Source organism: Haematobia irritans, chromosome 2 (genome assembly GCF_050003625.1).
Source record: "Haematobia irritans isolate KBUSLIRL chromosome 2, ASM5000362v1, whole genome shotgun sequence".
Lineage (NCBI taxonomy): Eukaryota > Metazoa > Arthropoda > Insecta > Diptera > Muscidae > Haematobia > Haematobia irritans.
In genome coordinates this window covers 76,792,691-76,818,095 of record NC_134398.1, presented here as the reverse complement: position 1 = coordinate 76,818,095, position 25,405 = coordinate 76,792,691, and the positions used below count along the sequence as shown (strand labels likewise).

Here is a 25,405-nt window from a genome sequence, read left to right as displayed (position 1 = left end):
GCAGTTCTAAATTTGAAGTAAAAAGTTTGCCACAAATAAGTAACATAAGATTTGTCCAAATGAATGAAAAAAGTTCAATAAAATCATTCCATATATGAATTCAATTCAGTAAAATTTTTTATTCTGTAGTATAGTGGTACATAAATATAGGAAAATGTTAACTAAAATATGGAATGTCTTTGGCGCTATACGAAATTCAACTTTCTTCACAATGAGTTCATTTTAACTTAAATATCTTCCTATTCAGTTAAATAATAATTTTTCCTAGTTTCTACGAAATTCACATCGTTCATATGTAAAATGTCTTTGGCGCTATACGAAGTTCAACTTTCTTCAAAATTAGTTCATTTTGACTTAAAGAAGGGATCACTTCATTTTGGTTTTTAAAATATATATGTTTAAGCATTTATTTAGACAATTAAAATACAAACGATTTTGTTCTTCGATTAGTTTGTTCATTTGAAAGGCAAGTTTGTTCGTCTTTTAAACGGTTGAGCTCATTATACTTTTCTTGCAACTTCTTTTTTAGGTGGATACAAATATCAGAACACCCATCTGCATTACGCTTTAAAGATTTTTTTACCTCGTCTATTTCTCGCTGCTTTCGGCGAATATCATCTGCTACCTTAACGCTTTCAACGTTAAGAGATTTTGAGGAATGACTTTGTAAAGAATTCTTGTTCAGATTAGCATTGTTGCTGACACCGGGATTGGTTAAAATGTTTTCGTTTAAAAATGAAAATACATCTACTCGATTTGTTTCCCGATCATACGCTTTCGCATTTATAACTTCTTGTTTTTTCTTCTGTTTTTGAAGTTTTTTCTCCGCACTGAAAAGATTCTTGTCGCCATTCGCTGCCTCTCTCAATTTCATACAGTGATCCAACGACCTTCCTTGAGGTAGAATCTGTGCAGTTATAGGAGTGATGATACCATTTCCTCTTGTCCCCAGACCAGTGCCATATACGTAACCCATTTTTGACATCAATTTAGAGCCAATTCCCTTAACATTAATTAAAATACCCGTGTTAATACAAAAAAATATATTCTCGTATTATTTACCTTTGTATATTTTTCCCACTCTCCAAGTGGTTGGTTTAGTTCATAAGTGAACGTTTCAACGTTGATATTATCATCAGAGATTTCTGCAAAATCGGATTCACTTTCTGTATCGCTTGTAGAATCTTCATCCCCTGAAAGAGAATTGCAATGAATTTCTGGTATTAAAATTGTACGAATATGTGTATGGTCACTCAAAGCTAATATTTGACCCCAATAAGTGTCCAACGTTTTTCGAAATAATATTTCCGTAATGTTATGCGTATAATACAGCGCTACCCATATGTAGGGCGCCACGAGGTTTCATGTAATTTTAAGTTAAAGGTGGGTATTAAGTTCGAGTTTAGCCGCTAAAATCGTAATTTTTTTCACTAAAGTGAAAACTAAATCAGTAAAAAAGACATAAAATTATACATTTTTGTTTAAGATTTCATTATAACTTGATGGGGAGTAGCCCAAAGCAAATTTTCACACAGTTTGTATTCCTCAAACGCCAATAACACAAGGGAACTATGGTTCTGTTGATTTGGAACTGAATATTGTTTTAAGGTTATTTGGGACGATGAATCCAAATCTGCACTTTGTTTTTTTTTTCTGTTAGAAAATGTTATTTTCGAGAGATAGAAGAGATAGGACGTGTTTGTGATTGCTCTGTTTAAATCATAGCTGTTTAATTGTTTATATACATTAAACATACACCTTTATTGCACTATTTAATAAAGTTCTGATATAACTTTCACAATAAATACTGTTGGTGCGAATAAATAATATATCTAACCAGAAAAATTGAAATAATTTAGCCATAATATATTGTTTGTGTTGTGTACTTGTGCTGGATACAATAGAATACAGACAAGACAAATACAAAAACAACATAAAATTAAAATCTCTGCAAAACAAAGATCAATAGAATGGAGAGAATGGAGAAAATACAAAGTCAAGCTGAACAAGATCAGCTATTATCGGAGATAATAAATAATAACAACAAACTAAATGACGAAATCGTAGATAAACTAACGGCAGTTTCGAAAAGAGAGAGGAAGCGTCAAAGACGGAGAGTATCTCCAAAACTCCTCATCTATGTAATGTGGATTCTGATCAACTGTTGAAACAGATAAACGAAGCTATAAAAGAGGGCGAAGAGAGAATGTACAAATACATAGACAGCAAACTTGAAGGTATGGAATCCAAACTCATTAACAAAATAAAGCTGCAATTGCAAAGAGTTGATGAAGACATCAACAGCATAAGCCAAAGAGTTGAAAAGTTTGAAACAGATTGCTCAGCTTGATCTAACTTGATGAATGATGTTGAAACACTAAAAGCTCAACAACGAAAGCAGGAAAACTTAAATATTGTATGCGATTTGCGTGTAAATGGTATACCACACAATAGATCAGAAAATTTAAATGAAATATTCAATAATATTTGTAATGCCTTGCAAATTACAACACCACCATATAAGACCATTTATCGTATACCAACTAGAAACAAAAACAATTTCCCAGACTCGACTATAATGATTCGACTAATAAGCCCATTTTTTAAAAATAATTTTCTGAAAACAATAGCTCAGTTTAAAAACAAGTAAGGAAAGTCTAAAGTCGGGCGGGGGCCGACTATATTATACCCTGCACCACTTTGTAGATCTAAATTTTCGATACCATATCACATCCGTCAAATGTGTTGAAGGCTATATATAAAGGTTTGTCCCACATACATACATTTAAATATCACTCGATCTGGACAGAATTTGATAGACTTCTACAAAATCTATAGACTCAAAATTTAAGTCGGCTAATGCACTACGGTGGAACACAATGTTAGTAAAAAATATGGGAAACATTTAAATCTGAAGCAATTTTAAGGAAACTTCGTAAAAGTTTATTTATGATTTATTGCTCGATATATATGTATTAGAAGTTTAGTAAAATTAGAGTCATTTTTACAACTTTTCGACTAAGCAGTGGCGATTTTACAAGGAAAATGTTGGTATTTTGACCATTTTTGTCAGAATCGGAAAAACATATATATAGGAGCTATACCTAAATCTGAACCGAAATTTGGCACGCATAGCAACAATGCTAATTCTACTCCATGTGCAAAATTTCAACTAAATCGGAGTTCAAAATTGGCCTCTGTGGTCATATGAGTGTCCATCGGGCGAAAGCTATATATGGGAGATTTATCTAAATCTGAACCGATTTCAACCAAATTTGGCACGCACAGCTACAATGCTAATTCTACTCCCTGTGCAAAATTTCAACTAAATCGGAGCAAAAAATTGGCCTCTGTGTTCGTATGTGTGTAAATCGGCCGAAAGCTATATATGGGAGCTATATATAAATCTGAACCGATTTCAATCAAATTTGGCACGCATAGCTACAATGCTAATTCTACTCCCTGTGCATAATTTCAATTAAATCGGAGTAAAAGATTGGCCACTGTGGTCATATGACTGTAAATCGGGCGAACGATATATATGGGAGCTATATCTAAATCTGAACCGATTTCAATAAAATTTGGCACACTTGACTACACTACTAATTGTACTCCTAGTGACTTATAATACCCTGTTCCACAGTGTGGCGCAGGGTATAAAAATACCAAAAGTCCATTGCGTCTTCATCATATTGGTTTTGAGTCAGCCAATGTAATATATGTAAACGAGAATCTTACTGCCACAAATTTAAAAATTTTTCAAGCAGCAATAAGGCTTAAAAAACAAAAAGGTATTTCATCGGCTTTTTCATACCGTGGACTGATTTATTTCAAATCGTCACCGAAAGATGACCCGATAAGAGTTGATGACATATGTAGCTTAAACCTGTTTTTTCGTCCTGCTAACTCTAATGCCTAAAGTAATGCTTTCGATTTTTAATTCATTATTTATACTATATTTTATACATAAACATATTGGAAAAAAGTATCAATACCACTTCTCAAAATCCAAAAATACGTTGCAAAAATTTATTATACATGTCCTTGGGACATAATGAATATGTTTCCAATGACGGATTACGAAACATGTTACATATACTAACTAAACAAAAATGTGGACTAAATATATGTCACATAAATGCCCAAAGCTTAACAAGTAAAATTGACGAATTCAAATATATTTTCGAAAATTCAGATATTGACACAATATGTATATCGGAAACGTGGTTTACCAAGTATGTAGCTGAAGGTTTCATACACAGAAAAAAATATCACCAAAATATTTCCAATTAAAAAGTTAATTGAAGTTGAAAATTTTTTCAATTAATAAATTAATTGATACAATTAACTTTTTAATCATGATAGAAACATTAAGTTAATTAAGTCAATGATTGAAATTTTTAAAATGTTTAATTAAAAAATTAATTGATACAATTAACTTTTTAATCAAATTCGGAAGACTAATTCAGTTAAAAAAAGTGCTGATTTTTTTTACTTTTTTAATTAAAAATGTATTTCAAACAATCATTTGTTAATCCAAATAAAAACTCTAAGCCAATCTAACTAAGTAATTAAAAATAGTTACCTTTTTTAATTAATAAATTAATTGCGTTTTGCAATGTTCATGTTCGAACCACGCCATCTAGTGAATTTGAAGTTGGAGTGAAATTAGAATATTGGTAGCTCGGATATGGCTACACCGGAATATGCTTGGGATATTTTTTAGGAGTCTATGGCTCGTCATATTAAGGAGAAGTAGTCTACGATGAGAGTGTCAATACTTCGGACATTGAGATCGACGAAAAATTGTATAACTTGCGTTGATATAAATAAAGTTTTGTTTTTCGAGCTTGATAAGTAGAAAACGAGAGTTTCATTTCGGTCGGGTTTTTCTTCGGCTAAATGTTTGGACTAAACTGTGAGTTTATAAACTGAAATGTGCAATTATCGATGTGTGTTTTTTATTTGGTGAGTTCCCACTTTGCTCCAACAAGGATCCCAGTGATCATACGCGAAACACCCAATACTTTGGGATTTTGAACATTGTCCTTCGAACCGGATCCGGAGCAAGAGGAACATATTACAAACACTTTCTACTACCGAACTATTAAAGTGCAAACTCTTTGTGAAATCAATTTTTTATAACATTTGTTCCGATCGGTTTGGTGAATTAAATTTATTCTATCCTGCCGTTTTCCAAACGATCACGGCTAAAGTGTTCGCGATCTGGCAACTCAACCTGCATATCTCCCACCGTATCTCAGTGTCTTATAAATTGTTGTTGTGGGGTTCGGCGCGGGATGCAGAGCCTTTCTTACCTTTTGTATTGTTTACTATATTCTTAAAAATAAAGTTGAAAACTCAATACCAATTTTAAGATATAGATTCTACCAAGGTATGTCATTTGTTTATTATCTCATGTGTCCTATATAAATCACACATCATTATATTGTGCTGTTGGATACTACTGCAGAAAAGATGTTTACAACCACTCTCTGCTTTTAAGGTTGCCATCTATTTTTAAATACCCTACTGTTTACTTTGATAATCATCGTATTGGATGTACGATTTTTAATTGTCGTCCAGGTTTGCATTGAGTTTGTATTGGGAAGTTTTATCATAAGCATCACTTTGTATTTTATGATCTTAATATTGAAATCACATAACATCGTGTACGCCGATTTCGAATGCTGCGATTGTATATTTTTTATTGAAATTATGGTAACCCTACTTATAGTTTCTTATTGCTCTTTTGTGGACGTACTGGCGAAAGAGATAAATATAACAAAAGAGTACGCCTAGTCTCTCAACACGCATAAGTAATCGTAGTGGGGGAGACATAAAAAGAGAATGTATGAGATATAGTCTCTTAGTTTTTCTCTTGTGTGTATCACATCGATGAGATGAATCGTACATGAGATTGGTAATTTAATAGACGTGTTTTTGCTAATAGTCAGCCGCTTATCTGAGGGGACCTCTAATACGATACATAAACGGCTTGTAGAAATATTTCAAATAAAATCGCCAAGGGTTGTCGCATATTTTGATTGAGTTTTAATATATTTAGAGTGTGTATACTGTTCTGATGGTCAGTGATATTTATATTTTTTATCTGTGCAAGCTATTTAGGAAGAATGTTAGAAAAGAGACTTGCAATATAAAGTGAGTTCGCATAGCTTAAGTATTTCAAAAGAAAATTTTAATCGCGGAATTAACTGATTCCATTTATTTCTGGTTGAGTTTTCACCAACGTCTGAGTTAATTACAGTTTAATTGAATGTCGTTTTTAAATGCAACTAAATTTTGATTGGACACATTTCATTATATACATATACATATCTGAATTTTTACATCGCGGAAAATGGGTAATGAAACCCAGGTACATAGGTTCAATAAACTTGCTGAAATGTTTTTGAATTTTGAAAAGGAGTACAGCGGATTGTCCGAAGATAGCCAAACTATATTTACTATTGATTTACACAAGGAGGAGTTCAAGGGTCTTTGGACCAAAGTTAAAGAAGCATATGAGAAGCTTACAGTTGATCATAATCTTTCTGAAGAGGTAGAAAAGGGATCCTCAGACCTCTTTAGGCAATGTAGACAAACATATATCACATGTGCTGCTCAAATGGGCGCATTATCCCAGACATTTACGAACAGGTCCCTTTTAACATCTACTGTTCTTGGCCCTAATCAGGTTCAACAACATTTGGGGCAAGACAGATTTCCAGAGCCACGTTTTCGTCTGCCTCCATGCACAACTGAGATATTTCGAGGGGACTACATCGCTTGGCCGTCCTTTAGGGACATGTTTAAGGCCGTATATATTGATTGCACGTCTATATCTCCAGTTGAAAAATTGTTTTATTTGCGACAAACTACCCAAGGGGAGGCGTTAGAAATAGTTAAGAAATCTCCCTTAACAAATGAGGGTTTTGAGACGGCCTGGGCTAACCTCAAAGATAGGCATGAGAATAAACGAGTCCTTGTCAATAGCCAGTGGAAGATTTTGTTCAATCTCTCCCCAGTCAAATCTGAAGCAGCACTCGAAATAAAACGACTTCAGAGGGAAATTAATAATGTTATGTACGCACTGAAGTCGCATAATATTGATATTGGTACCTGGGATCCCATTTTTGTGTTTTTGTGTTCCACGAAGCTACCAGTATACACATTGTCTTTGTGGGAACATTCTGTAAAGGACAAAACAGAAGATTCGAAGTGGTCAGATTTGGATGACTTTCTAACTGCTCGTTTCCAGTCCCTCGAAACTGTTTTTGATCTTACGCGTATGAGCAGAGTAGAAGATATCGCACGAAAGCCCATATCTCCTAGGAAAATTGAACCATATTCGGGAAATGTTAGCAGAATGACGTGCCATGCTTGTGGCCAGGATCATTATTTGAAAACGTGCTCTAAGTTTCTGGAAATGAATCCGGAAAATCGATTTCTAGTTGTTAAAAGGTGTAACTTGTGTATCAATTGTTTTAGTCAGAATCATAGGCTCAACCAATGTAGGAATCGGCTTAGCTGTTACCATTGTGGTTCGAGACATAATACATTATTACATAGAGAACCGAATTCCCAGATTGGCGCCTATGTGGTCGATGATTCGAGTGATAGGCCTAACACCACCCAGGAATCGGGGCAGGCTGCTGGAGGAGATGGTCAACACTTTCAAAATTTCTTTGCTACCACTCGCAAACAGGTGCTTTTGGGCACAGCTTTGGTTAATGTAGAGGCAAAAGGAGTTATATATACGGCGAGGGCCTTGATTGATTCGGGCTCGCAAACAACAATCATATCAGAAAAATTAAGGAATCGTATAGGATTGCCAGCCAACAAGATAAGTGCTTACATAACAGGGCTAAACAACTCGGTTTCTGGGTCTACCCAGATGCAGTGCAAATTCAACCTCAGCTACAGCTTTTGACGGGTTACAATTGGCCGACCCATATTTTGCTAAAAGTGACAATGTCGACATTCTTATAGGTGGCGATCTTTATCCTCAGATTATCCTGAATGGAGTCCGTCAGAACCTTTTTGGATCGCTCGTTGCGCAGAATACAATATTCGGATGGGTATTGACAGGGCCGTTGATTGATGGAGCAGAGCGTCAGTGTGCCACTTACAGCACTTGTGTTTCTTTTTGCACGGGTGTCAATCTAGGACAGCAGTTAGATACATTTTGTGAATGGGGAGAATATTGGGAAGATTTCTACGCAGGAAAAACCAGTCGATTATCCAACGGTCGTAATGTTGTATCGCACCCATTTCAGTTATACAGAATCATAGATAAAGAAAAAGGTTGCATGTCAGAGAATCGAGTTTCGAAACCCAAAATTGTCTGCAAGGTTTGTTCAAGCGACCACCCCCTACGATTTTGCAATAAATTTTTAGAAATGACCTATTCGGAAAGATTGAAGACTATCTCTATTTATAAGTATTGCGCTAGATGTTTAGCCAATGAGCACACAAGGCGTATTTGCAAAAGCCATGGGAGCTGTAGGAAGTGTGGCGACATGCACCATACTCTGTTGCATAAGCCTGGACCACGTTCGTCCAGTAGAGCAATAGAGAAACGACTGGGACCTAGATCGTCCGAGCCAGAAGATGGTACCAATTTGTCTAAATTTTCCATCGAGGGACCTCGTACGTCTCTATATTGTAACAAAAGGCCTCGTTCGCCTAGAAATGGAATGCGAAAATATATACAAGGCAGGCATTCCTCATTGATCCAGGACGTCTCAAAGCAGTGGGATGAAAGTCGAAGAATACAGAACAATGTCGGCATCACATCATATGATCATGGTAGTCATGTTGAGACAAATTGCAATTGTTAAATTGTGGACGCTTTATTATGTCGAGAATAGCTGAACATGGGTCGATGAAATTTATAGTTACTATGAATTTTTTATTGTAACTAAACATGTTTAAATTTTGATTAATTATATCATACGTCTGCAACATTAAAGGGAGTTTACCGAATAATATTGAGTACGGAACTATTGCTTTTTATTTTGTTATTAGGTTTGGATTGCAGGGTCCTGCAAAGGGGCCGGGATGTTCATGTTCGAACCACGCCATCTAGTGAATTTGAAGTTGGAGTGAAATTAGAATATTGGTAGCTCGGATATGGCTACACCGGAATATGCTTGGGATATTTTTTAGGAGTCTATGGCTCGTCATATTAAGGAGAAGTAGTCTACGATGAGAGTGTCAATACTTCGGACATTGAGATCGACGAAAAATTGTATAACTTGCGTTGATATAAATAAAGTTTTGTTTTTCGAGCTTGATAAGTAGAAAACGAGTGTTTCATTTCGGTCGGGTTTTTCTTCGGCTAAATGTTTGGACTAAACTGTGAGTTTATAAACTGAAATGTGCAATTATCGATGTGTGTTTTTTATTTGGTGAGTTCCCACTTTGCTCCAACAAGGATCCCAGTGATCATACGCGAAACACCCAATACTTTGGGATTTTGAACAACATCAATTAAATTTTTAATTGAATCAATTAAAAAATTAATTGAATTTTGCTGAAAAAATCAATAATTTTTTTAATCAAGAATTTTTTCTATGCCCAATTAAAACTGTGATTGATACTATCATTTTCGTGATTGAAGACATTTCAATTAAAAATTAATTGGATCAATTAATTTGGTGATTGAATCAGAGAAAAATTGTTTGTGTGTATGCGTAGCGGGATACCATGTTTATAGAAACGACAGAAATATAAGAACAGGAGGAGGTGGAGCAATTTATGTGAAGAGAAACATATCATGCAAAGTCGTAAGCAGATCTGGTGAGAATGAGGAAGTGGAATCGATATTTATAGAAACGCTATTGAATGGACAAAAGCTGCTCATTGGTTGCGTGTATCGACCAAACAAAAACATTCCAATCAATGATTTTATAAATTATTTAACTGACACGGTTGTGCATTATGACGATGTAATAATTAGTGGAGATATGAACTCAAACATTATACTTGATGGAAGTCTCATAAATGCAGTTAACTCAGTAGGCCTTTATGCGGTAAATTCAACAAATCCTACACACTTTGCAACAACTACTAGCACCTTATTAGATCTATTCCTAGTTAACAGCCTGAATAAGATTCTTCTTTCTGACCAACTGAGTGTATGACGTTCAGCGACCTCCTCCAGAAGAACTGCAGACATTCCTGAATTTCAATAAAATTAATTACCATCTGCTTATGCCAGAACTACATTGTATTAACTGGAGTACTATTTATATGACTCAATCTGTTGATAACAAATTGGACTTTTTAAATAAGAACTTGCAGTATCTTCAAACATTATCAGTTCCGCAATGCACAAGGAAGGAATAACGAGCACAAAACAGCTGGTTTAACAACAATATTCAAAACCTAATAAAATGTCGTGATATTGCTTATAGAAGATGGAAGAGAGACGCAAGAACTACACAATGAGTTCACAGCACTGCGATTTGAAGTAAACAAAACTATACCGAGAGCAAAAGCAAGTCACTATTCAAACCGATTTCAGTCTGCGATTAATTCTAAATGTAAATGGAATATGGAAAAAGTAAGTTCTGTCCTATTAATGATGACCCTGATCAAATAAATGAATCGTTTGTTTGTGCGGTTACTACCAATGCAGCAATGAAACCCTCATTAACCTCGGATATTGATGCGACGACTTTTCAACCTCATACAGCTTTTGAGTTTGCATGTACCAACCAACAAGACATAGTGTTGAGTTGCATGACAATAAAGTCGAATGCCGCTGGTTTTGACAACATATACCCACAGCTCATTAAGATTATATTACCACACATCTTACCATATATTACACACCTAACAACAGGAAATTATCCAAGTGCGTGGAAATATGCAAAAATTATTCCAACACCCAAAACATCTGATGAGTATCGTCCAATGTTAATTCTTTCATTCCTCTCTAAGGTATTTGAGCGCATCATACATAACCAAATAAGTAAATACTTAAATGAGCAAAAACTATTGCCACGTAGGCAATCTGGTTTCATACCGAAACATAGCTGTATCACATCTTTAATTGATGTTATGGAGGAAATAAGGTCTAAATTGGATGACGGCTCATTATCCTGTTTAGTTCTGTTGGACCACTTAAAGGCGTTTGACTGCGTGGATAATAAGCGATTATGTGCCATATTACTAATGCTGTACAAATTTTCCCATTTAGCAACATCACTTGTCTATAATTATCTTTGTCAGCGTAGTCAGTCTGTTGTTGTTGGAAGTTCAGTATCTAAGCCACTAAATATAAATAGGTGTTCCGCAAGGATCTATCCTGGGGCCACTTCTATTTTGCATGTACATAAACGATCTACCATCCAAACTTTGTTATTCTAAGATACACATATATGCTGATGATGTACAGCTGTATATCAGTTTTCATAAGTCAATGTTAATAAAGATTTGACAAGTGTACACTCCTGGACTAATACAAATGGACTTCTGATAAACCCAAAAAATCGAAGTTTATACTGATTTCAAGCCGTTTGCAAGAGATCATATGTAGCTATCCCGTGTTAATTGGAAACCAGAACATAGAGCACGTTCCAAAGGCTAAGAACTTGGGCGTTATTATAAACAGTAGCCTGAGACGGAATGATCATATCAATGCTGCCTCAGGTAAAATATTTGGTATGTTAAGGACATTGTATAAGACACATTTGTAAACACCACAGCACATCACTTCTCTTTTGGCGAAAACATATCTAATGCCGGTACTGCTTCATGGCGTGGAATTAGCAAGTGTGAGGCAAGAAGCACAAACTATTTAAATGTATATATATATATATATATATATATATATATATATATATATATATATATATATATATATATATATATATATATATATATATATATATATATATATATATATATATATATATATATATATATATATATATATATATATATATATATATATATATATATATATATATATATATATATATATATATATATATATATATATATATATATATATATATATATATATATATATATATATATATATATATATATATATATATATATATATATATATATATATATATATATATATATATATATATATATATATATATATATATGTATATATATATATATATATATATATATATATATATATATATATATATATATATATATATATATATATATATATATATATATATATATATATATATATATATATATATATATATATATATATATATATATATATATATATATATATATATATATATATATATATATATATATATATATATATATATATATATATATATATATATATATATATATATATATATATATATATATATATATATATATATATATATATATATATATATATATATATATATATATATATATATATATATATATATATATATATTATATATATATATATATATATATATTATATATATATATATATATATATATATATATATATATATATATATATATATATATATATATATATATATATTTATTTATATATTTATATATATATATATAGAAACTTCTACGAAAGACTGTCATCCACAATCGGATTACTTGGGCTGTGGTATCTTAAATCTTCTTAACATCGTTTTCTAAATTGTGAGTTAGTCCATACGTGGTATATATTATACAAATAAGTTATGTATGTTACAAATAATTTTGTGTGATTGGGGATCGATTTATCCGAGGGCTATATATAACTATAGACCGATATGGACCTAGTTAGGCCTGGTTGTTAACGGCTACATACTAGCACAATGTACCAAATTTCAACTGACTCGGATGAAATTTGCTCCTCCAAGAGGCTCAAAACCAAATCTCGGGATCGGTTTATATGGGGGCTATATATGATTATGGACTGATATGGACCACTTTTGGCATGGCTGTTAAATATCATATACTACCACCACGTACCAAATTTCAACCAGATCGGACGAATTTTGCTTCTCCAAAAGGCACCAGAGGTCAAATCTGGGGATCGGTTTATATGGGGCTATATATAATTATGGACTGATATGAACCAATTCCTGCATGGTTGTTGGATACCATATACTAACATCACGTACCAAATTTCAACCGAATCGGATGAATTTTGCTCTTCCAAGAGGCTCCGGAGGTCAAATCTGGGGATCGGTTTATATGGGGCCTATATATAATTTTTGACCGATTTCGACCAATTTTTGCATGGGTGTTTGAGGCCATATATTAACACCACGTACCAAATTTCAACTGAATCAGATGAATTTTGGTCTTCCAAGAGGCTCCGGAGGTTAAATCTGGTGATCGGTTTATATGGGTTATATTTATATAATTATGGACCGATGAGGACCACTTTTTGCATGGTCATTAGAGACCATATACACCTTGGAACACCTTGTACCAAATTTCAGCCGGATCGGATGAAATTTGCTTCTCTTAGAGGGTCCGCAAGCCAAATCGGGGGATCGGTTTATATGGGGGCTATATATAATTATGGACCGATGTGGACCAATTTTTGCTGGTTGTTAGAGACCATATACTTACACCATGTACCAAATTTCAACCGGATCGGATGAAACTTGCTTCTCTTAGAGGCTCCGCAAGCCAAATCGGGGGATCGGTTTATATGGGTGCTACATATAATTATAGACCGATGTGGACCAATTTTTGTATGGTCATTAGAGACCATATACTAACACCTTGTACCAAATTTCAGCCGGATCGCATGAAATTTGCTTCTCTTAGAGGCTCCGCAAGCCAAATCGGGGGATCGGTTTATATGGGGGCTATATATAACTATGGACCGATGTGGACCAATTTTTGCGTGGTTGCTAGAGACCATATACTTACACCATGTACCAAATTTCAACCGGATCGGATGAAATTTGCTTCTCTTAGAGGCTCCGCAAGCCAAATCGAGGGATCGGTTTATATGGGGGCTATATGTAATTATGGACCGATGTGGACCAATTTTTGGATGGTTGTTAAAGACCATATACTAACACTATGTACCAAATTTCAGCCGAATCGTAAGAAATTTGCTTCTCTTAGAGCAATGGCAAGCCCAATTTGGGGGTCCGTTTGTATGTGGGCTATACGTAAAAGTGGACCGATATGGCCCATTTGCAATACCATCCGACCTACATTAATAACAACTACTTGTGCCAAGTTTCAAGTCGATAGCTTGTTTCGTTCGGAAGTTAGCGTGATTTCAACAGACTGACGGACGGACCTGCTCTGATCGACTCAGAATTTCACCACGACCCAGAATATATATACTTTATGGGGTCTGAGAGCAATATTTCGATGTGTTACAAACGGAATGACAATGTTATTCCTATTGATATAAGGAATGCATCGTTTTCTAGGTGGAAGCGTTTTCGGATGGCCGAACTACGCGAGGAATATCGTTCTGCCAGGGACCGTGTTAATAAGTTGATAAGGTCGGCCAAGTCTGAGTATTACCTAAGACGCTTTTCATCCGCCATGGGGTCGAGGAGGTCATGAAGAACCATTCGCGAAATAGGGGTTGCAGGGGGTTGTTCTGTGGATATTGATGTCGATGAGTTGAATGATAAATTTTTAGATGTACCCAGTGGAACGACTGATCACAATTTCTACAGCTTTGTCTCAGATAAATATCAGCAAATAGTTTTAAGGGTTATGACAAAAAGAAATTTATTGAATTTAATTTGAAGTGAAAAGAAAGAAGAAAGGTAACTAACTGAAAAATTATTTTCTATGAATACATACAAAAATTCAAAGCACATATGATCAGATACTATATTATAAATCAAAGTGTTTATAAAAACAAGTATTTAATTGTATTTCAACACCCCTGCCCAATTAAATAATTCCAACATTGTTTCTAAATTTCTCGAATGACAGTTTCGGCAATGACTTTGTGAAGAAGTCTGCCACTTGTTCAGAACTTGCTTTATAAATTATATTTATAATGTGTTCTTGCACTAAATCACGAAGATAATTATATTTTATGTCAATGTGCTTCATACGTTGATGCTCCCTAGGTTCTTCAGCAATTTTAATGCAAGACATATTATCTTCAAAAATATGTACTGGAGATGGTATAATAACTTTCATATCATCCAATAATTTCTTTATAAATACTACTTCACAAGCAGTCATGCTGAGGGCAATGTACTCGGCCTCTGTAGAGGAGAGTGAAACTGTGGGCTGCATCTTTGTTAGCCATGACACCGAGCATCGAAATAATTTAATAAGGTAACCACTTAAGGATTTTCTATCATTGACATCGTTACCCCAATCTGCGTCTGAATAGGCATACATTGTTTCGTCGGTTTTTCCATCATAGACAAGTTCCATACTCATGGTTTTCTTTAGGTAACGTAATATCCTCTTTAAATGCATCCAATGAGTGTCAGTGGCGCAATTTTGAAAGCGGCTTAAATAATTCACGCTTTGACACATATCTGGTCTTGTAGTGAGCATTAGGTACATCAAACAACCAATTAATTCTTTGTAAGGATGTTTTGTCAATGGAATATTTTCTTCTTTATTTAACTCCAACGAGAGTTTAGGCACCATTGGAATATCTACACCATTGCAATTTTCCATTTCAAATCGCTTTAAGAGATTGTTTATGAAATGTTTTTGACTAAGAGTGATTTTCCCCTCTTCAATATTGCGCGTGACTTTAACGCCTAAGTAGGTATCGATATTTTGAAGATCTTTCATTTCAAATTCTTGCTGCAGTGCTGATTTTATAATTTCGATTTCTTTTATATTTTCTCCAACAATCAGTAAATCATCAACGTAGAGCAATACATAAATTAATGATCCATTTCTTTGCCTTACATAAAGACAATAATCATTTTTAGATCGTTCGAATTGTAATTGGGTTATAAAGTTGTTAAATCTTTCATTCCATATGCGTGGTGATTGCTTTAGTCCATAAATACAACGGTTCAGTTTACAAACTATGTTATTGTCACACTTGAGTCCTTCTGGGGGTTCCATGTAAATTTCCTCTTTCAAAATTCCGTTCAAAAATGCGGTTTTTACATCCATTTGATGTATATGGTATTTCATTTTGTTGGCAATAGATAGCAAGATGCGAAACGTGCCAATTTTCGCAACTGGGGAGTACGTTTCTTCGTAGTCAAATCCTTGACATTGTGTATACCCCTTTGCAACAACACGTGCCTTATATTCGCTAAGATTTCCATCAGTGTCCAATTTGCGTTTGAATACCCACCTACACCCAACAACACTCTTACCATTTGGCCGTTGGACGAGTTTCCAAGTTTGGTTCTTTTCCAATGAATCAAGTTCTCTTTTTATTGCTTTGTACCAATCGCATGAATCATCAAAATTTTCTACATCCTTGTATGTACGAGGAACGTTAGATACAAAGCATTCAGCGTTTAGAGCAATAGCAATGTAATCATATCGAGATGGCGGTTTTATCACTCTCGAACTTCTTCGAAGCTCCATGGTATTTTCAGAATCGTTCACGTTGGGCTGTTGAATATTTTCATTAATTTCTTCTGGATAACTAATCGCTTCTTCAAATGATTCATCCTCACTAACGCGGTTATTTTGATCAAACCCATTTTCTACATGAACCGATTCATTTTCATATCTTTCAAATTCACACATTGGTGTCTTCTTTGTGCTACACACAAAAAATTTTCACCAACATTTTTTCAATTAAACACTTAATTGAATTTGGAAACGGATTCAATTATTATGTTAATTGATTCAATTAATTATTTTATCAAATCCGAATAAAAACCAATCAAAAAAATGATTGATATTTGTTACGTTTCCAATTAAAATATTAATTGATTCAATCAATTTGTTAATCAATTCGGAAATAATTTTCAATTACAAACGTGATTGAAATTTTTTCCGTTTCCAATTACACATGTGATTGATTCAATCACCTTTGTGATTGAAACTGAATAATTTTGAGCAATGGAAAGAGCGAAAAGAGAACAAGAGAATGGGTATTTATTCAACAATGTATGATGGAGAGATCAGTCTGTGGAAGTAACTCGTAACGAACGTTTGGGTTTTTGTTTTTCGCGTAAATTGAAAAACATGATTGGCGACATTCTGTCTGCTGCATTCAAAATGTGTGCATAAATATTTTGAACGCAACAACAAATCATAGCAAAGGGTTAAAATAAATAAAGTGTGCAACAACAAACGGCCACGTGGTAAAGGTTTGAAAAAATATATGACAGAACGCATTTGAAATTACCTGTGTTTGTGTTTTGTGGTATTGTAAAAATGGAAAACAATCTACGCTTATTGAAGGTAAGGAATTGTGAAATGTGAATAGCGTTTTCCATTGAAGCCTGTTTACCTTAAACGGACTAAAATAATATATTTTTTATTCATTTCTTTTAGTGACCAATTTTATTTCGTGAAATTGACCAATCAATCCCATCAACTCCATCATTTTATCAAATATATAATAATATGTTTGCAATAAAAAAGTGGGAACCGTATTGATCTTTTAAAATTATAAATTTTTTTCACTCCTAGTTTTCTTAAAACCAAGAGCGGTATGGGTTTGTTGGAAGATTCACCTTGAAGTTGCGAAGTAGCGTTGGCATTAAATTGCATTTTTGTTTTACCTGCCTTTTTCAGTTTGAACCCAAGTAGAGAGCAGTATATCTGGTATATAAACTAATGAGCTGAATTATGTAATGGTAAAAAAGTTCTTTCTTTTGGATTTAAAAATATGAAAAATATCCGAAAATAATAAAAATAGGTATTTTCCATTTATATTTTTTTCTATTTCCAGAATTTGCAAAGTATCATCAATATAATACCAAATTACATTTACATTGCTTTCCCATTATTTTTGTCTTTGATTGGTTCAAATCTTAATAGACGATTTCAATATGGGGAAATTTTGGAAAGGAATTGTTACTAAAAATAAATTACCGAGCTCCTTAATACACCTTTTTATGCTAAAAGACTACAACTGCAAAAGAAGATCATAAATCTGGAACTAAGAATTGAGCTTGATATTCTATGCAGGTAATGTTTAACAAAATTAACTTTTAATTGAACAAAATTAAATTCGAATTATTCTGTTTACTTTCAGAAAAACTAATTTAGTTTACAGGCTGCTGATTTATTGGAAATCTAGGCGCATCTACATATTAGAAGCAACATACTAACATGGTTATTATTATAAGGAAGATAATGATTTATATAATTTATTTTTTCACCCTATAGTTGTTATTGATAGTAGTTGTATTTGTAAGTTATGTTAGAACAAAACACAAATTACAAGAACCAAATTTATTTGTCTATTGCATAATTCAAAAAATAATAAAATATTAAATATGTTTTATAAGAAACACATATTTTCTTTTATTTCAAAAGAAAAAAAACTAAATACGATTTTGGGGTCGCAATATATAAATTTTTTAATAGAAATTTATAGCCAATTTAAATTAATTATTTAATTGAATGAATCAAATAGTTGATTGATTTTTGTCGCGAAATTAATTAGAATTTTAATTGATTCAATTAAAACTGTGATTGAATTTTATGTTAAAAATCAATCATGTTTTTAATTGATTCAATCACACAATTAATTGATTCCGTGACAAAAGTCAATTAAATTTTTAATTGAAAATCGTGTTGGTTTTCAATCATAATGGGTGATTGATACTATCATTTTCGTGATTGAAGACATTTCAATTAAAAAAATGATTGAATCCGCGATTTTCGTGATTGAAATCAAAAAATTTTTTTTGTGTGTATCTGAACATTTGAAATCTTGTTCGTTAAAAATGACATCTCTAGATAGAACTATCTTCTTTTCTGCTGCATCCCAAAGACGATACCCATTTCCCCTATAGCCTACCATAAACATCTTTTTAGATTTTGTATCCAGTTTTCGTCGCAAAACTTTTGGTATATGAGCATATGCTGCAGAGCCAAATACCCTCAAGTGAGACAAATTTGGTTTCTTTCCTGTCCAAATTTCTGCAGGTGTTTTATTCTCCAAAAATTATGCGGTTGGACTTCTATTCGTTACATAATTTGAGCAATATAAAGCTTCCGTCCAAAGGTATTTCGGTAGATCACAACTTGATATCAAACTCCTGGCTTTTTCGATTAATGTTCTATTCATTCTTTCTGACTTTCCATTTTGCTCAGGCGTATAAGCATTTGTGTATTGAATGTTTATCCCTGATATTCTACAAAAGTCTTTGAATTCTTTAGAGGTATACTCACCCCCGTTGTCGCATCGTAAGTTAGATATTTTGACATCATGCAAATTTTCAGCCATAGCTTTGAACGTTTTGAAATGAGTTAAGACTTCAGATTTCTTTGCCATGGTGTAAACCGAAGTGAAGTGGGAATAATCGTCTATAAATATCACCATATATTTCATTCCGTTCCACGAAGTAGGGTGAATTGGCCCACATACATCAGTGTGCACCAAATTTAGAATTCTAGATGATGACACGTATTTTTCTTTGTTTTTAAAAGGCAGACGGCATTGTTTCCCAAAAACACACGATTCACAAAAAGTCTTTTTAACGTCGAACTTTTCCATGCCATCAACCATTGACTGTAACTTCTTCATATCACTTGAGTTTAGATGACAAAGTCTTTTATGCCACAAGTCAAATTGTTGCTCAGTTCTGCCGAGATTTGCACTTTCAACAGTTTCAACATTGATTTGAAATTCGTAGGTTTTGTTCCTCCTTTTACCCTGTAATACTAGCAAATCTTTTTTAAATATTTTAACCTTTCGGTCTTCAAATACCGCCTTCATTCCAGCTTCCTCGATTCGGCGAATAGAAAACAAGTTACATTTTAGATCTTTGCAGAGCAAAACATTTTTGATGGTACATTTCAAAAGTTTTCCATTAACATTTAAAGAACCAATCACTGTTCCAGCCTTGTCCGCTTCGATACATACCCCATCCTTCGCAACCCCAATTACTATTGGAATGTTTAACTTATATAGGTCATAAAAACAGTTTTCATCATTTGCCATGTGGTCGGTTGCTCCAGAATCCACAATCCAGTTCATGGAGTTAAAGGATATTTGACCATTGTCATTATTAGCAACAAAACACACATTCGAATCTACAAAATTACTTTTTCTTTGCCTTTCATTTTTGTCCTTTTTGTTTTCGCCGTTGTAACCTGATTGTTCTTTTTTAAATTTGAAACAATTCTTCTTCATATGGCCTATTTTCCCAAAATAATGACATTTGAACTTAAATGTTGTTTTCATTGCAACATTTTCAATCGGCACATTTTCTTCGTTTTTGCATTTGCGTTTGCGTTCCTCTTCTAATAACCTATTCTTCACAAATTCCATCTCTAATGAATCCGGGTTGAGAATTTCAATGGCCGTTACCACATTGCTAAACGATTCTGGAAGAGTTAATAACAAATGACATATACCGTCCAATTTTTCTATGGTAGCACCAGACGACTTCAATTGCCTTAGAACGCTATCAAATTTTAGAAAAAAATCACACAAATTTTCCGATTCTTCACATTTCATCGTGAGCAATTTCTTTCTCAAAAACAACTGATTGGAGATACTTTTCTTTGCAAAGATATTTGAAAGGGAAACCAATATTTCATAGGCCGTTTTACAGTCCTTCACATATTCTAGATGAGAGTCACCAATTCTTCTAATAATGATGGATTTGGCTTTCGCATCTTTCTTCCGCAAATCATCTCTTTTAGCTTCGTTCGTTTCTTGAGATACCAACAAGCAAACATCATTCTGAACAACTTCCATCAAGCCATGTTCATTTAAGACAGTCTCCAACCGAAATTTCCAATTGTCGAAATTCCGACCCTCAAACTGATGCACAGAGAATAATTCTTCAGCCATATCTGGGCCCATAACCAGATAAATATCAGCAAATAGTTTTAAGGGTTATGACAAAAAGAAATTTATTGAATTTAATTTGAAGTGAAAAGAAAGAAGAAAGGTAACTAACTGAAAAATTATTTTCTATGAATACATACAAAAATTTAAAGCACATATGATCAGATACTATATTATAAATAAAAGTGTTTATAAAAACAAGTATTTAATTGTATTTCAACAGTCTCTTCGCCTACTTCCGTACATATGGATAACGAATTTTCCTGTGTTGATCAGACGGAAGTAGTAACATGTTTTATAAGAATTATTCTGCCTTATATACTGTCATATATCGCATATCTCTTCAATGGAATAATCACCACTAGTACCTTTCCTTCTAAAGGGTGATTCTTTTGAGGTTAGGATTTTCATGCATTAGTATTTGACAGATCACGTGGGATTTCAGACATGGTGTCAAAGAGAAAGATGCTCAGTATGCTTTGACATTTTATCATGAATAGCCGAACGATCTGCCACAACGTCGAATTTTCAGTGAATGGGCCCTAGAAAAGTTGGCAGAAAATCCGCTTTTTTATCGACAAATTTTGTTCAGCGATGAGGCTCATTTCTGGTTGAATGGCTACGTAAATAAGCAAAATTGCCGCATTTGGAGTGAAAAGCAACCAGAAGCCGTTCAAGAACTGCCCATGCATCCCGAAAAATGCACTGTTTGGTGTGGTTTGTACGCTGGTGGAATCATTGGACCGTATTTTTTCAAAGATGCTGTTGGACGCAACGTTACGGTGAATGGCGATCGCTATCGTTCGATGCTAACAAACTTTTTGTTGCCAAAAATGGAAGAACTGAACTTGGTTGGCATGTGGTTTCAACAAGATGGCGCTACATGCCACACAGCTCGCGATTCTATGGCCATTTTGAGGGAAAACTTCGGAGAACAATTCATCTCAAGAAATGGACCGGTAAGTTGGCCACCAAGATCATGCGATTTGACGCCTTTAGACTATTTTTTGTGGGGCTACGTCAAGTCTAAAGTCTACAGAAATAAGCCAGCAACTATTCCAGCTTTGGAAGACAACATTTCCGAAGAAATTCGGGCTATTCCGGCCGAAATGCTCGAAAAAGTTGCCCAAAATTGGACTTTCCGAATGGACCACCTAAGACGCAGCCGCGGTCAACATTTAAATGAAATTATCTTCAAAAAGTAAATGTCATGGACCAATCTAACGTTTCAAATAAAGAACCGATGAGATTTTGCAAATTTTATGCGTTTTTTTTTTAAAAAAGTTATCAAGCTCTTAACAAATCACCCTTTATATGGAAACATGCTAAGATTATATCACTGCCCAAGGGTTCGAATGAGTTTCGTCCGATTGCAATTCTTCCTTATCTTTCAAAGGTGTTTGAGAAGATACTGTATCGGCAGATGTACACATATTTGAATGAATGTTCCCTATTATGTGAGCAATCAGGATTTCGTCCTAACCACAGTTGTGTAAGTGCCCTAGCTGAAGTTACTGAGAATATTCGAGGGAATTTGAAGGATAATAGGATCAATTTTCTTGTTCTTCTTGTTCATTCCAAGGCATTTGAATGTGTGGAACATATTATGCTGGGCGCTAAGATGCGTCATTTGTTCGGGATTTCTCCTTCGTCAGTCTAATTGATTTCATCGTATCTGTCTAATCGTTTTCAGTCGGTATTCTCAAAGTCTTTTACGTCTAGTCCGTTGTCTGTATCAAAAGGAGTGTCCCAGGGTCCGATACTTGGTCCACTTTTATTCTCCCTTTATATCAATGACCAAGTCAATTGTCTTTCTGTCAGGTGCATATGTACGCGGACGATGTTCAGGTCTATATTAGTGGCACGAGGGATGGGCTAGATGAACACGTGGGGATGATCAACCATGATTTATCTAGGATTTATGCACGGGCTGGTGCTAATGGTCTGTGTATTAACCCAACCAAATCTAAATGTTTGATTATAAGAAATAGGTTAACGCGATTTTCTCACGATATTGATATACGGATGGGTGGGAGGAGACTTGAAATTGTCGACCGTGCGAAAAATCTAGGCGTGATGTTTAATAGCTCTCTTACTTGGAGAGATCACATTAATACAGTCATAGGACAGGGTTGCTGTAAATTACGGTCACTATGGGCCACGCAATAGCTCACACCACTTAGGATAAGGTCTCTTCTGGCTAAGACGTACATAGTACCACACACAAAAAATTATCACCAAAATTTTTTCAATTAAACACTTAATTGAATTTGGAAACGGATTCAATTAATATGTTAATTGATTCAATTAATTATTTAATCAAATCCGAATAAAAACCAATTAAAAAAATGATTGATATTTGTTACGTTTCCAATTAAAATATTAATTGATAATTTTTAATTACAAAGTGATTGAAATTTTTTCCGTTTCCAATTACACATGTGATTGATCCAATCACCTTTGTGATTGAAACTGAATAATTTTGAGCAATGGAAAGAGCGAAAAGAGAACAAGAGAATAGGTATTTATTCAACAATGTATGATGGAGAGATCAGTCTGTGGAAGTAACTCGTAACGAACGGTTGGGTTTTTGTTTTTCGCGTAAATTGAAAAACATGATTGGCGACATTCTGTCTGCTGCATTTAAAATGTGCGCATAAATATTTTGAACGCAACAACAAATCATAGTGTAAAAATTCGCCAGAATGGTGGAACCTTTACCGCAACACGAGATATTTCTAAATGGTTGTTGTCGCCAGGCATTTTGCAAATTTAAATTGATATAACAACAGTTTTCGTCGGGGTCACCAATGTAGAAATCAATGCGTCGTGATGATTAAAAATTCCAAAAAGCAATAATTTTATTTTTTACAAATTGTGAAAAACAATTGTCTTGAGGAAATCGTACATAAGTCTAAGGCTACTTTGTTAATCCTCAATTAAATAAAGAACAAACATATATCACTTGAAATGAAAAATAATCTATGACTACTACATAATTTAAAACAAAAAACAAAAGTAGGATTTGAAATAGTGTCGCCACAATAGCAAAGGGTTGAAATAAATAAAGTGTGCAACAACAAACGGCCACGTGGTAAAGGTTTGAAAAAATATATTTTCTCCAACAATCAGTAAATCATCAACGTAGAGCAATACATAAATTAATGATCCATTTCTTTGCCTTACACAGAAAAAAATATCACCAAAATATTTCCAACTAAAAAGTTAATTGAAGTTGAAATTTTTTTCAATTAATAAATTAATTGGTACAATTAACTTTTTAATCAAGATAGAAACATTAAGTTAATTTAGTCAATGATTGAAAATTTAAAAATTTTTAATTAAAAATTTAATTGATACAATTAACTTTTATTCAAATTCGGAAGACTAACGGCCAATTTCATGTAGCTCCGTTAGACTTTAACTCCCAGTTAACAGAAAGTAAAATGGAAATATATTTTCTCCGATTAATTTTAACTGAAAATTTTTTAGCAGTTAGGTGTCTAACTGACATATAGAATATATAGGCGGGATGACAGATATGTCTATAGTACGGTTTAAAAGTTCGTTAGCTAACGTAGCACTAACGGAGCTTCATGAAAATGGGGGTAAGTCAGTTAAAAAAGTGATGAACTTTTTTTTTAAATTTTTAATTAAATTTGTTTTTTTCAAACAATCAATTGTTAATCCAAATAAAAATTCTGAGCCAATTCAGAATGTAATTGAAAATAGTTACCTTTTTTAATTACAAAATTAATTGAGTTTTGCAATCAACATCAATTAAATTTTTAATTGAATCAATTAAAAAATTAATTGAAATTTGGTAATGAAATCAATTAATTTTTTAATCAAGAATTTTTTCTATGCCCAATTAAAACTGTGATTGATACTATCATTTTCGTGATTGAAGACATTTCAATTAAAAAATTAATTGGATCAATTAATTTCGTGATTGAATCAGAAAAAAAATTTTTTGTGAGTTACATAAAGACAATAATCATTTTTAGATCGTTCGAATTGTAATTGGGTTATAAAGTTGTTAAATCTTTCATTCCATATGCGTGGTGATTGCTTTAGTCCATAAATACAACGGTTCAGTTTACAAACTATGTTATTGTCACACTTGAGTCCTTCTGGGGGTTCCATGTAAATTTCCTCTTTCAAAATTCCGTTCAAAAATGCGGTTTTTACATCCATTTGATGTATATGGTATTTCATTTTGTTGGCAATAGCTAGCAAGATGCGAAACGTGCCAATCTTCGCAACTGGGGAGTACGTTTCTTCGTAGTCAAATCCTTGACATTGTGTATACCCCTTTGCAACAACACGTGCCTTATATTCGCTAAGATTTCCATCAGTGTCCAATTTGCGTTTGAATACCCACCTACACCCAACAACACTCTTACCATTTGGCCGTTGGACGAGTTTCCAAGTTTGGTTCTTTTCCAATGAATCAAGTTCTCTTTTTATTGCTTTGTACCAATCGCATGAATCATCAAAATT

General features: G+C 33.6%; 1 protein-coding gene across 2 annotated transcripts in view; it reads right to left on the bottom strand.

The window, feature by feature from the left end:
• Nucleotides 1-374: 374 nt before the first annotated feature.
• LOC142225565 (zinc finger CCCH-type with G patch domain-containing protein) overlaps nt 375-25,405 on the bottom strand; it is a 47,972-nt gene continuing 22,941 nt past the window's right edge. For both annotated transcript variants that reach the window (XM_075295351.1, XM_075295352.1), the window contains 2 exons: nt 1,063-1,193; nt 375-1,003 (listed from right to left, as the gene is read on the bottom strand). In XM_075295351.1, coding sequence (XP_075151466.1) covers nt 419-1,003; nt 1,063-1,193 — 716 coding nt within the window. In that variant the 3' untranslated portion in view covers nt 375-418. The remainder of the gene's footprint in view (nt 1,004-1,062; nt 1,194-25,405) is intronic.